This window comes from Anser cygnoides, chromosome Z, assembly GCF_040182565.1.
Source record: "Anser cygnoides isolate HZ-2024a breed goose chromosome Z, Taihu_goose_T2T_genome, whole genome shotgun sequence".
Lineage (NCBI taxonomy): Eukaryota > Metazoa > Chordata > Aves > Anseriformes > Anatidae > Anser > Anser cygnoides.
In genome coordinates this window covers 35,562,337-35,575,477 of record NC_089912.1, presented here as the reverse complement: position 1 = coordinate 35,575,477, position 13,141 = coordinate 35,562,337, and the positions used below count along the sequence as shown (strand labels likewise).

General features: G+C 37.8%; 1 protein-coding gene across 2 annotated transcripts in view; it reads left to right on the top strand.

Moving 5' to 3' along the window:
• Positions 1 to 13,141, top strand: part of FBN2 (fibrillin 2) — a 189,890-nt gene that overhangs the window by 84,228 nt on the left and 92,521 nt on the right. For both annotated transcript variants that reach the window (XM_066989051.1, XM_066989050.1), the window contains 6 exons: positions 585 to 704; positions 1,250 to 1,375; positions 2,360 to 2,482; positions 3,594 to 3,716; positions 11,558 to 11,710; positions 12,542 to 12,595. In XM_066989051.1, coding sequence (XP_066845152.1) covers positions 585 to 704; positions 1,250 to 1,375; positions 2,360 to 2,482; positions 3,594 to 3,716; positions 11,558 to 11,710; positions 12,542 to 12,595 — 699 coding nt within the window. The remainder of the gene's footprint in view (positions 1 to 584; positions 705 to 1,249; positions 1,376 to 2,359; positions 2,483 to 3,593; positions 3,717 to 11,557; positions 11,711 to 12,541; positions 12,596 to 13,141) is intronic.

Below are 13,141 nucleotides of genomic sequence, written 5' to 3'. Positions count from 1 at the left end.
AATAAGGTACATTATAGAAAAGAGCTAGATTAAATGCAGCACTACTCAAATGCAGACTGTGGTTGAGAAAGCAATGATGCATAAACAACTGAGATGCGGTGCACAGGCTATAGTCTCATTAAGAATCCCTCCTGCTGATGTGCAGCCCCTCCTCATGTTTCTGTAATAAACCTGTGACATAATGGGGGATTTTAGATGCCAAGATCCACTCCTTTTACAATGCCAGTTTTGATCTGTGTTGGTTTTATTCTGAAGAATGAGTGGTCATTCAGTTAAATGAAATTCTGTTGACTAAAGGGTTGTTTTAGTAGGTGATCCTGTGTCTCAAAATCCTAATATGTTATTTTTCTTTTGTCTTCTAAGATGCATACAAATGATGCAGTAACATTTTGTTTCTTGAAAATGTCTGCGTAGTTGTACTAAAATCAGCTCTATGATCTTATGAAAGTCATGATTTTGTATCAAGAGCAAGTTTTAAGTTTCAGCATTTGTCAGTTACTGTCTTTTTAACTTAGAAACTTCTAGACTTGGAAAAATGTTGTATATATGGTAAATTCACTAATGTTCCCCTGTACTGCCAACAGATGTTGATGAATGCACATCAAACCCATGCTCTAATGGAGACTGTGTCAACACACCTGGTTCATATTACTGCAAGTGCCACACGGGTTTCCAGAGGACTCCTACCAAGCAAGCTTGCATTGGTAAGAAAATTTGCTTTGTGTCTACTGATGTTGCAGAGGTTCTGACCCCTTCTATCAGATCCTATTGGAGTTCAAAGAATAGTTACTAGTGCAATTTCAGTAAATCCCGACAGATGTTGTATTAATTGGAACCCTAGTTCTGGGCCACTACTCCATTTATTGTGCTGTTCTATTATTCTGGAGTATCTGTTACTTGGCCAGCCCATTCTAACTGGGAATTTGACAAAAGATCATGAAATAGACTATTAGTACGACAGGTGTGTATTTGCGTATGGATGTAGATGAATGTGTAGGCAGTTTTATAGAGTTATTTATAATGTAACTGTTGAGCATAGCTGACATAGCATTTATTGTAAAAGTGTGAAAAATAAAACTTTTTATATCTCTAATGGAATGAGAATGAATTCTTAACCATTTTTGGATTTATTTCTTAAGTAATATTTAAATAAAATGGCAGCATTTTTCAAAGCAATAATTGTCACTATATAAATTTTATTTTATGGTAACTGATTGTATTATTTTTTTTTGTTGTTTTTTTGCCTTAGATATAGATGAGTGCATCCAGAATGGTGTTCTTTGTAAAAATGGCCGGTGTGTAAACACTGACGGAAGTTTCCAGTGTATTTGCAATGCTGGGTTCGAACTGACTACAGATGGAAAAAACTGTGTGGGTAAGATCTCTTCATATGTGTCAGGCATTGGCTTGGCAATACTAGAAATTGTACTTCATAGTGCTGTAGCACAGTGATGATTAAGAATTACCTTTTGTATGATAAGGCATGACCTGAGGTGAACTTACCACCTCTGCAGTGAAATAGACATTGTATGGAACTGTATATTTTCAAAGAAAACTGGAGGTAAGTTTTGTTTTTGAAGCTACATTTCTCCACAGGATACCCAGGTAGCTCAGTGCCAGGAATAATATTTTTTCTTAAAGCTTCATAGTAAGTGCTTCGTATATCATAGAATCCCAGAATGGTTTGGGCTGGAAGGGACCTTAAAGACCATCTAATTCCAACCCCTCCACCATGGGCAGGGACACCTTCCACTAGACCAGGTTTCCCAAAGCCCCATCCAGCCTGGCCTCTAACGCTTCCAAGGATGGGGCATCCACAGCTTCTCTGGGCAACCTGTTGCAGTGCTTCACCACCCTTAAACAATTTCTTCCTTATATCTAATCCAAACTTACCCTCTTTTGTTTAAAGCCATTACCTCTTGTCCTATCACTACACTGCCTGACAGAGTCTCTCCATAGCTTTTCCGTAGGCAAGGAAAATTTCAGCACTGCTGAGGAAATAACTCTTTTTAATTTTGTCTATACTGTGTCAAAAAATCTTCCTAGATAAACAGCTAGTTGTAACAAGCTCTTAATTCGATCAGGTGACTGGAGCTTTTTATTCGTTCACATAAGAAAGTGTGATGCACCCTGTTCTTCCATACAATCTGCTGAAACACACAAAGTAACTGGTCACGATGGGGGAAAAGTTTACTGCTTTGTCTGTAGAGAGAAAGCTTTTCAGGTGCTTCATTAGAGTTACTGGGAGTATTTAATCTACAAGTGAAGGAATCTTTCTTATCATCTCTCCTGTTATTTACACTATGTCATTTTCTGGAGATGAAAGAATATAGGAAGTTTTCTTTGCAATATTTTGCAGACCATGATGAGTGTACCACTACAAACATGTGTTTAAATGGGATGTGCATAAATGAGGATGGGAGTTTTAAATGCATCTGCAAACCAGGATTTGTTCTGGCTCCAAATGGGCGTTACTGTACTGGTATGTAGAACTGTGGGTAACTCATTAAGACAATCTTGATTGAAAACAGTTTTTCCTGTATTCATTAAGAATGGTAATCTCATCACAGGGACTTAATATCATACCTTCCTAATTCATTATGGTAGATGTCTTAAGCTGCCTAAATATAAGTTTTTAAATTACAGAAAGAAAGAAAGAAATTATTTAGTATTGTTCAAATAGGACAGCAGGTGTTAAATCAGCTTTTGAAACGTCTTGAAGTCATCTTAAATGCAGCAAAATATGCAGACCCTTAATGAAATGGTAAAGTGAGTAGCAATATGGGAAGTTTACAAGGGTTAAAATATTTTACTTTGATAAACACAAATGTATGCTTTCCATACCACTATTCTGGCAATTCAGAATGCATAACATTTAAGACACCATATTTGGCATAGAGAATTATAAGCTTTTTAAAATGAGGTCATGGAAATATTGCATTAAACATTTTAAGAATGGAGTCTGATTTAATTTCAAGTAATGGAAGATACCTGTTACAGCCAGTAGAAATAGGTTTGGACTTATTTTTGACTTATTAAGTATTTTTAGGAGGTGCAAAATCATGCATATACATTAGCTATCTGCTTTGAAGTTAAACCTTTTATATTAGCTGTGTTTTTCTTAATATACATGCAGCCAGACTGTTCACTTGGAAATTGATGACCATTAAAATGTTCTTTGAAATTAAACTTTACTATCATAGAGATATTCTGTGAATAATGTTTCCTTAACCACACTTTAAAGCAAAGTTACAATATCATGAGATGGACAAAGAAGAAAATTTATTCCCAATTTTGTTTAATGTAGAATCTGAAATACTTTACCACTCCTTACAGTTTTTCTGACTTTTTAATGCACAGGTGGAATTTTGATTATTTAGTGTGATTCCAAGGTGAGACATTACTAGAAACAAAACAAGGATATATTAATGATTTATTCATTAATAAAGCCATTAGGTAATTCTAAAAATGTTAATTGTATACTTGTTCGAAAACAGCTAATATATAATTATATATAAATATATATATATATATAAATATATATATATATATAAAAACAGCTAATAATGTTGAATTGTGTTGCCTCCTGGTAGATATTGATGAATGTCAGACATCAGGAATATGCATGAATGGTCACTGTATAAATACTGAAGGATCCTTTCGGTGTGAATGTCCACCTGGCTTGGCTGTTGGGGTTGATGGTCGCGTGTGTGTAGGTAAGTGAGATTTTTCTTTATTGAAAAGTGGAATTATCGGGTGAAATTAAAGATATGCATTATGTAACATTCTGCTATGCAATGTTGACATCACCTATAGAATTAAAACAAACCAGAAAGGATTTTTTCTTAAATAAAACTGATGTCTTTGTCTTTTGTTCTGCTATGAGTTTGTGTTGATTTGTGTGCATATACGTATTCAGATTTATATTTAGTTGTGCATAATCCACTCCAAATCACTAAAGGAGGTACATCTCTTGATTGCAACACTGTTATTTTTGCACTCCTGTTTCCATGCCTTTCTTTAATTGGAAAACATTTTTATTCTCTCTGTACTATATTGTTAAAAAAGAAGCTCTAGCAAGAGAAATGGCAAAAACTAGATAGATAGTTTCTGTGAACTCAAGTATCATTATTACTGATTCTTAGGAAATCTTGCATTAATTTATCCAATATGCCTAACATTAAAAGACAAGAAGCTTGAAGCTGTGAAATCAGACTGGCACCACCTCTTGTTTACCTGTTATTCCTATAAATTAAACTTAATACTCAACTCTAGCCTTCCTGTCATCTCTTTTTTCTTGAGGAATACCCTTTTCTAGTCTGCTGATGAGTAAGCTTTTGTCACGTAATCTGAACTGCAGTCTCTTTATCTGTTCAAATATTATTAGTTGACAGTAAAGAGATTCTCCACCTTGCTGCATCAGGAACTCTACCATAGTGTCAGGGCTAGAGCTCTCCAGATGAAAAAAGAGCATTTTCAACCCAATGAAGAAAAAAGGGTAGAGGACAAGACATATTCAATCCATTGTTTTCTAGCGATTGCTGATAAAAAGGGTGGAGAACGTTATATATTTTACAGAAATCTGAGAGTGATGAGTCTGCCTGCACTAGGGACTGTGATACTGCAAAGTTTCTTAAACCAGTTTTGGCTAATCCACAGGAGATTCCATCTTCCCCTTCTTTCGTGTATCAGAACATCACCTTCACTGTATCTCCTAAACTTCTTCTCTCTAACTCATGAACATATCTATAATCAGGCATATTAATGAGCCAAGGCTCAGTAAGTAGATAGGTATGGTGTTAAGCTTCAGCAGGGGAATGTGCCTATAATGGGTCTTCCTTGAGTGAAAAGTGCACCACTGGTAGCAGCACAATGCATCAGCTTCTCGATTGGTACACACATGTCTTTGCTAGATGCTGCTGCTGCCATTGGAGCTGGTATTAGATCAGATTAAGTAATTTTGTCATGATGTTTGACAGGTTCATGCAGCAGTAAAGGCAGAGAGCACCATTGGCTTAGCTCTGCAATTGTTCCATAAATTAATAATTAATTTCTGCTGCTGGATACTTATATATCTTATCAGCATGAGTCCAGATAAAATGACTTCACCACAGAATTTGGAGTTTATCTCAACATAAAGGGATGTGAGATACTACATGCTTGTGTTACTAATATCCATTTCAAACAAAATTTTAAATTGGGCAGAAGTTCTTGAAAGTAAAATCTGGTACAAGCATTCATATCAAGTACCTCTGCTAACTGGCCCTTTCTGGTATCAATTCAGTTTTAAAAAAAAATGCATGTTTAAAGCTCGGAATGGCTTAATAAGTAGTCTAATAAAAAGCACTTTCTCAGTCCCTCAGTTGGATCCCAAATATTTGTTGTTTTTAAACAAATGAGAATTTTGTACATTTTAGCATACTAAAAAGTTTGAGCCAACAAATGCAAGGATTCTTCTCTAGCCAGGTTGTTTGTTTTCTTCCAGTTTATTAAATGTTTGGAGAAAAGCAGTGAAAATATAAAACAATGAGAAAAGGCTTGGTGTACTGTTTTCAATATATGAATTTCGCTGCTTAGTGGCACAGCAGCAAAACCAGATTTGAGTACAAGCTGTTCAGTACCCTTTTTGTGGTCCAAGTTGGCCTCATCTTCACCCTTGTCAGTGATACAGCTGCAAAGAATCAAGTCAGTGCTCAATTTGCTGTGTTCCCATTTACCTAAAGCTGCCACAGTTCTAGCAGCTAAAGGCTTCGCAAGTTGGCTATCACCTGTGAACAAAACTTTTTATTTTAAAATGTTCAGTTCCACATGTGACATATCCTTAAGGTTTACCATGAATGCTTAAATTTTCAACAGGAAATATCCTTAATGTGACAAAAATCCCAAGGCAGAATTGTGATTTATTTGGAAAATTCATTTTAAAAGGATGATGATCTTATTATTCCAGGCATAAAGTAAAATATGAGATCTCAAACAGCGCCTAACAAAAATGTCCTTATACATGACCTTCAGAATAGAATTTCAGAGCCAATCTGTAGTTCAGAATTTTGTGTGTGTCTGTGTGTATATATATATATTTACACAAGCTGTGTTAGCTACAGGAATTCTCTGGTTATTCTGTCATATACTACATGATAATAATAGTTTTCAGACACTCTGGCGGCTAGAAAAATATTCACACTAAGAGTATTCATAGTCTGAAAATTAGTAAGTTACATGTAGTTTCCTTTTAACAGTAATCCCACAAATGTTCCAGCCAATTATCAAAAATTGATAAATAAGTAAGGGTGTACAGTTCGGTTCTCTCACTTTTACTTTAAGCAGTATTTTACTTATGAATAGTAACATTAATTCTAGTGGGACTATTCATAGAATAAAGTGCTTTTTTATTTAATATTAATAAGTATGGCAGACTCAACTACAAAATATTATACAAGTTTGGGAAAAAAATTACAACAAAGGAGAACAAATGCTTGGAAAAGGAACAGTTAGATAACTTCTCAGAGCCAAGGTAATATTTGCAGGCATTTCAGGTTTGGCTGTTCTTCTAACTGCAACTTCATGCTCAGATACCTCAGCTGGCTCTGTGTATATGCGTGTCATCTCAGAACTTGCAGTGACCTAAGGCTGTAGCTTTGTGCAGTGTTGTTTGTTCTTTACTGAGGTACTTTTTGTTATGATTCAGTCTGCATTTCACATCTCTGCCCACAGCTGTAGCCATCTAGGGCAAAGGAGCTAAGTTTTATTTCAGTCTGTTTAGGTATTTTGCAGAACCATGCCCCAAAGTGTCGGTTATGAGCACTGCATGATTTGGCCTTCTCTGACATTTGGATGGTTGCAGTGACTTTTACTGGGAATAGGTCAACCACTGGTCCACCAGACCTTGACCACAAATGTAGTGGTGATAACACCTGCAGGTGTTGAAATGCTTCATCACAAAATTTGAGTCTAGAAATGCCATCCTCCAGAAAACTGTGTAGTGAAAGCTCAGAAACAGATGTATAGTTAAGCCAATGCTAGGCTCTGATCCAGGGCATGAAAAAAAAATTATGCCTCTCTTTCCAGCTGTTTTGTCAATGTCCCCTTCCCTAGAGAGGGATTCCAGCCGCTTGTCTTCCTTGCCCAATAATTGTTGGCTACTGGCCCCATTATCCCAGCATCAGAGCATCCAGGTGACACTGTGTTCTCTTGGACAATGGGTGAAATCTTTTTGCATATCTCACAGCTCACCTAAGGATAAGGATTGGGTGTTTACGACCTCATTTATGGAATCTGCCTCTTCTTCCCCCGTTCTCATGGTGGCCCTGCTTCAGGATAGCCTGCATCATCCATTTCCCCCTTCCCCTTCTTAGTAGGAGTTTCTTTTCTTACTAAACGAGCTGACTTTCATATCCATTGCTTTGTCTTATGTATGCGGAAGACTGTTACTGGGGCATGTTGAGTACAAATGAGTACGAATACCAGATTAGTATCACCACTGGTAAATTTATCATATTGTAAACCAGTGTTATGCAGTACAACAAAATGAGATCCTTAAACAAGGCCCCAGAGATGAAAAACAGCATGCCAGGGAACACATCTAGTGAGTAAGGTGTTATACAACTCTGAGAACAAACATAACTCCAAGAGCAAAAAATTCAAAATTGTGACCAGCAGCTATTAAACAGATATAATGCTTATAACTATTTTTTTTTAACATACTCCGGTCGAATTTGTCATTATGTTAACCCTTCGTGCCCCACATAGAGCACCAAAAGGATTGTTGTGGTTTAGCTTAGCAGATAGCTAAGCACCACATCTTACCATTTACTCACTACCCCACCCTAGTGGGATGGGGAAGAAAATCAGAAAAAAACAAAGGTAAAAGCTCATGTGCTGAGATAAAGACAGTTTAATAGAACAGAAAAGGAAGAGAAAATAATAATAATGATAAAGGAATAAACAAAATAAGCAATGCACAATCCAATTGCTCACCACCCACTGACTGATGGCCAGCCAGTCCCTGAGCAGCATCCCCCACCAGTCCCCAGCCAGCTCCCTCACAGTTTTGCTGTTCAGCATGACACCAAATAGTATGGAATATCCCTTTGGCCAATCTAGGCCAGCTGTCCTGGTTGTGTCCCCTCCCAGTTTCTTGTGCACCCCCAGCCTTCCCACTGGCAGAGCAGTATGAAAAGCTGAAATATCCTTGACTATGCAAACACTGTTCAGCAACAACTAAAATATCAGTGTGTTATCAGCATTATTCTTACCCTAAATCCAAAACACAGCTGCTAGGAAGAAAAGTAATTCTGTTCCAAACGGAACCAGGACACCAACATTCTGAAATTAGTAGTCCAAGGTTGATCAAACTATACTTTGGGAGCAGCACAGGTCCATCAGTAAGGTTCATGGTCAGAACTCTTGGGACGTGGGTAACTTGAGCTTGGTGAGTTGCCTCAGGCAACTAATGAACAGACACAGCGATGGCTGTCCTCATCCTCGCTATCAGCATGAGACAAACAGACTTGGGAGGACATTCTTTCTGACATAGTATTGCTGTTTAGGTTCATGAGGTATAAGCCTGGTTCTTTCTCCTGCACAGACTTTGTGAATCACTGGCTGTGTAGATAAGACTGTTTTCCTGTAATTAGCAAGGCAGTCCTACACAGGTTCCCTGCACTTCTTTAAAAACATTGTGCTATGTGAAAGAACACTTGCTCCCTGCAAGTGGGGAGTCATTCAGGGCAGGGCAGTCGTTCAGTACATTTGTAGCTTCCTCCAGCTGCTTCCCACCGTCACAGTTTTCAAGACCTTCTTACTGAGTATTTCTTCCACACTTACCAATCTTTTCTCCCCCTGCAATTTTCCACTGGTGCCATTTCCTCCCCTTGAAATTGCTTCTTCAATCTCTACCAGACACATAACTAGGAGAACAGTTTCAATTCTGTGAGAGGACAATAACTGAAACTCCTTTATTCGAGACAGAGCAAGGCAGTATGGCATCTAGACTTTTTAGAGGTGGAAGGAAAGTATTGATGAAGCTAATTATTCTGCAGGGTACTTAAGCAGCTTTTCTTGTACAATACCACTTATAATTGTCAAGCATAAAAATCTTTTCCTGCTGTCAAGTGCAAGCAAATTGTACTGGCTTCACCTAGATTCTTGGCAAGCAATAAGTCCTGTAATCTGGGCCACATTTAGCTGTGCTCCAGAACTGTATGTTCCATGGGAGACCAAAAGCAAGAGAAAACATTTATGTACAGGCTATGCCTTTTTGTAGGAGCCAGTTTACAGCAGTCAAAGAGCAGGCAGAATGCATAAAGAATTGCCAGTTCTTATTGGAATTGGCACAGGATATTCAACATCTACTTTCATGTAACTTTTCTTTGTTGTTCTGGGGACGCGTTTAAGCAGACATCTATCTGGATTCCCCCAGATTCTCCTCAGTTTAAGTGCGTCCAGACTCATGTCCAGACCATGGTGTATTGTAGTTTTACTGGGAGATCAACAGAGAATGTAATTAAGGCCTAGGCTGGCCTAGTCTGTAGATACCTGAAACAAAGGGTATTTGTGTAGTTCTAGCAAGGGTTTATAGAGATATGGGAATCAAAACTAAAGGCTATTTATTCTGTCTGTATCCTGCAGTTTTCAACTACACATTCAGATGGACTGTCCACTCACGCTCTTGCTGGAAGATAGACAATATTATCCTATAAGCAAATGTATATATATGCAAAAGACATCTAACCCTGAAATGACAAAAAACAAAAACAAAAAAACCCACCCTCCAACCAAGAACAGAAACGAAACAAAACACACAAAAAGCAGTCTAAGAGATATTCTTACAGTTCTTGGTTAAGTATAGCACAGCAGAAGTTGGTTATACCTGTAAAGTCAGGCTGAAGGACTGCCAAGGCATCTTATCGCTCTTCAGGGTTCAGTCATGATTTACATGAATAAATCAGCTGGAAGACTGTCAATGTACACACGGTGAAGAGAGTCCTATAGCTGTATGATTGTCCTGTAGCTGTATGATATATTTTTTCTTCTGTCTTTTATGACATTATTTTCAAGGTTGGAGACCTTCCAGGTATTTTCTGTTTCTTTCTACAGTGAGTGGTGGTATGTCGCAGCCATCATTTCCAGCCCTCTCCCCAGAGCTGGAACTAATTTCCTTAGTGGCTTTTTAATCACAAACCTCCTGTAAATTCTCTTACTCAAGGAAATAGTGCTGCTTCCTCACATCCTTTAACCATGTGTGGACATTGCCCAATCACTTGTGCTAGCAAGGTAGTGTGACCTCTGATATCCTAGAGTTTATCCAGCACTGGTGCCAGATTGTGTATAATCCTATTAAGACCACCAATCTCATATATGTGATGGTCTGAACAACCTGCTGAAACAGCATTTCTGTTCACAGTTGGTACGTACAGTAAGAGGCTATGCTCTATTGGAAATAGGTAGCCTCCCAGGTTACCAGGCCCAGGCTGCTGGTGAGATTCCTACATGAGAAACCATTCCAAAAGTAAATGCAAGATCCGTGTCACCAGTTTATGGTTGCAGTCCTTCTCAATGCGAATGTTGAGGCATGACATGGAGATTAAAGACTATTCCGTGTTTCTTATTGAGATAGGTGTTGATAGATACATAAAGCTGCTCTCATGTGAAGGTCATCTTTGTTGGGTCCTGTGGAATTCTAAGTTAGCCCACAACTAACTAGTTAGTTTAGGTAGTTTTAAAGTGCTCTGGAGAATACTCGAAGAACTGTTTTGAGGATTGGTCTTGATGCCATCAGGATTATTGTATCAAAGCAATGCAGCTGGAGGCAATGTAACTGTTTTGAAGAACTAAATTTTTTAGCTCTGATTGAGATAGAATAGAATTGACTAGTTCAGTTGGATGGGACCTACAAAGGTCATCAAGTTCAATTGCCTGAGCACTTCAGGGCTACCCAAAAGTTAAAGCATGTTATTAACATCATTATTCTAATGCTTCTTGAGCACAGACATGCATGGGGGCATCACTCATCTCACTTTGAAGCCTGTTCCAGTGTTTGACCACCCTCATACTAAAGAAAACTGTCCTAATGTCCCCCTGGCACCATTCCCCACCCGTCCTGTCATCGATTCCCAGGGAGCAGAGGCCAGCTCTTCACCTCTGCCCTTCCCCTCCTGAGGAAGTTGCAGAGAGCCATGAGGTCACCTGTTGGCCTCCTTTTTCCCAGACTGTACAATCCGAGTGTCCTCATCCTCTCCTCCTAGGACATGCCTTCCAGACCTTTTCGCAGATTTGTTGCCCCTTTTCTGGTTGCTTACAAGTACCTTAACATCCTTTTTCTATTGTGGAGCCCAGAACTGCACATGATGTTGAAGGTGAGGCCGCACCAACACTAAATACAGTGGAAGAATCACCTCTTTTGACTGGCTGGCTATGCTGTGTTTAATGCATCCCAAAATGCCTAGCACGTGCTGAGCCTACTGTCACCAGCACCCCCAGATGCCTTCCATAGATAATATACTTCCATTTCACTTAGAGCCTAAGGAAATAAATTATTTCTTTGCTTGCCCTTTCTTAGATACTCATATGCGTAGCACATGCTATGGAGGCATCAAAAAGGGAGCATGCGTTCGTCCGTTCCCTGGTGCTGTAACGAAGTCTGAATGTTGCTGTGCCAATCCTGACTATGGTTTTGGAGAGCCATGTCATCCCTGCCCTGCTCAAAATTCAGGTAAATTTTCACATTTAAAAAACAAAACAAAACTTGTCCAGGTTAGTTTGCTCATTTATTTCATGCATTTGAGAGAAATGAATAGTGTACTTAATAGAAATGTACACTGAAAATGGTTTCTTCTCTAAAGAAAAACAAACTGTCTGGTATTCTGTGTCAGGTGTTTGTGTTTTTACGTACTGCAACATTTGAGGCAAACCTCCTTTCAGAGCTGGCCAGACTGTGACAAAATTCAAGATGAAGGAACATGAGTATGCTATGAACGAATCTGGGTCCCTGAATTTAATGATGCTTTAGAGAGAATAAGCAGATATCTCTGATAAATCTGTACATTTCATAGTTAAATCTAGTTTAAAAGTGCATCTCATATTCATTTGAGAAATATGTATTTTATAGGAATCAGTTCTCCAAACATACTTGGAGACTGATTAAAAAAAAAGTTCCTGAAAACAGAATTGAGATGATGGGTCTTGGATAGCAGACCCATTCAGTGTTGTTTTGTGAGACAGCAGAAATTTTAGAAGAAATGAAGAAATACTGGTATTATGGTTGAAAGCAATAGCTGAAGGAGACAGTATTGTCAAGACTATAATGAAGTAGCTTAAATGTTTCATTCTTGTTATCAAATTTCACTTTTGTATATATGGGAAAGTTCAGGGTGGAATGTAACAAGACATGTTTAGCTAACTTATATATAGATAGTTATTTCATATGAACATTGGCATTTTGTTACTTACACTGTAGAAAATTTATTTTGAGGATTAAAGATAGTAAAACACTGCAAATAACATTTTATTTTTATTTCTGACATCTCTTGCTTCAACTGAGTAGCTGAATTCCATGGCCTGTGTAGCAGTGGCATAGGTATTACTGTGGATGGACGAGGTATGTTGCACATTTTATTTAATGTATATGTTTGAAGGTAAAATAAAGATATGCTCAGAAGTAGATTTTTCTGTAACATGCTAGGGTTTGGGTATTTTTGCCTTAAGACTAATATTTTGCTTTTAATGTTTTTATTATTAAAATAGAATAATTAAATTAACCTTGGATCCTTAAACCTAGTAACAGCATACATAACTTTTAAAAACAGTACTACATTAGAGGAAATACTGTTTCTTTTCAGTACAGTAAGTGCATATGCATAGTTTTGTCTTTTCTATGAGCTCATTTCTTTAACGTCTTGCCAGACTTAAAAAAATGTGAAATCCACAGAGTTTGTACATTCTCTCAGTTTTCTTTTCAGTGAATTCTGCAAAGTCCATTTGGAGAGTCTCTAAATCTCATGGAGAAATAATGGCAGTGTACCATAATGCTGTTGTACAAATAACATCTTACTGTGAGAATTTGCATGTAGGGAGGTTATACATTCTTTTGGATACGTGGAAAAAATCTAATTTCTTACTGAAAATGTAAAACTAATTATGGACT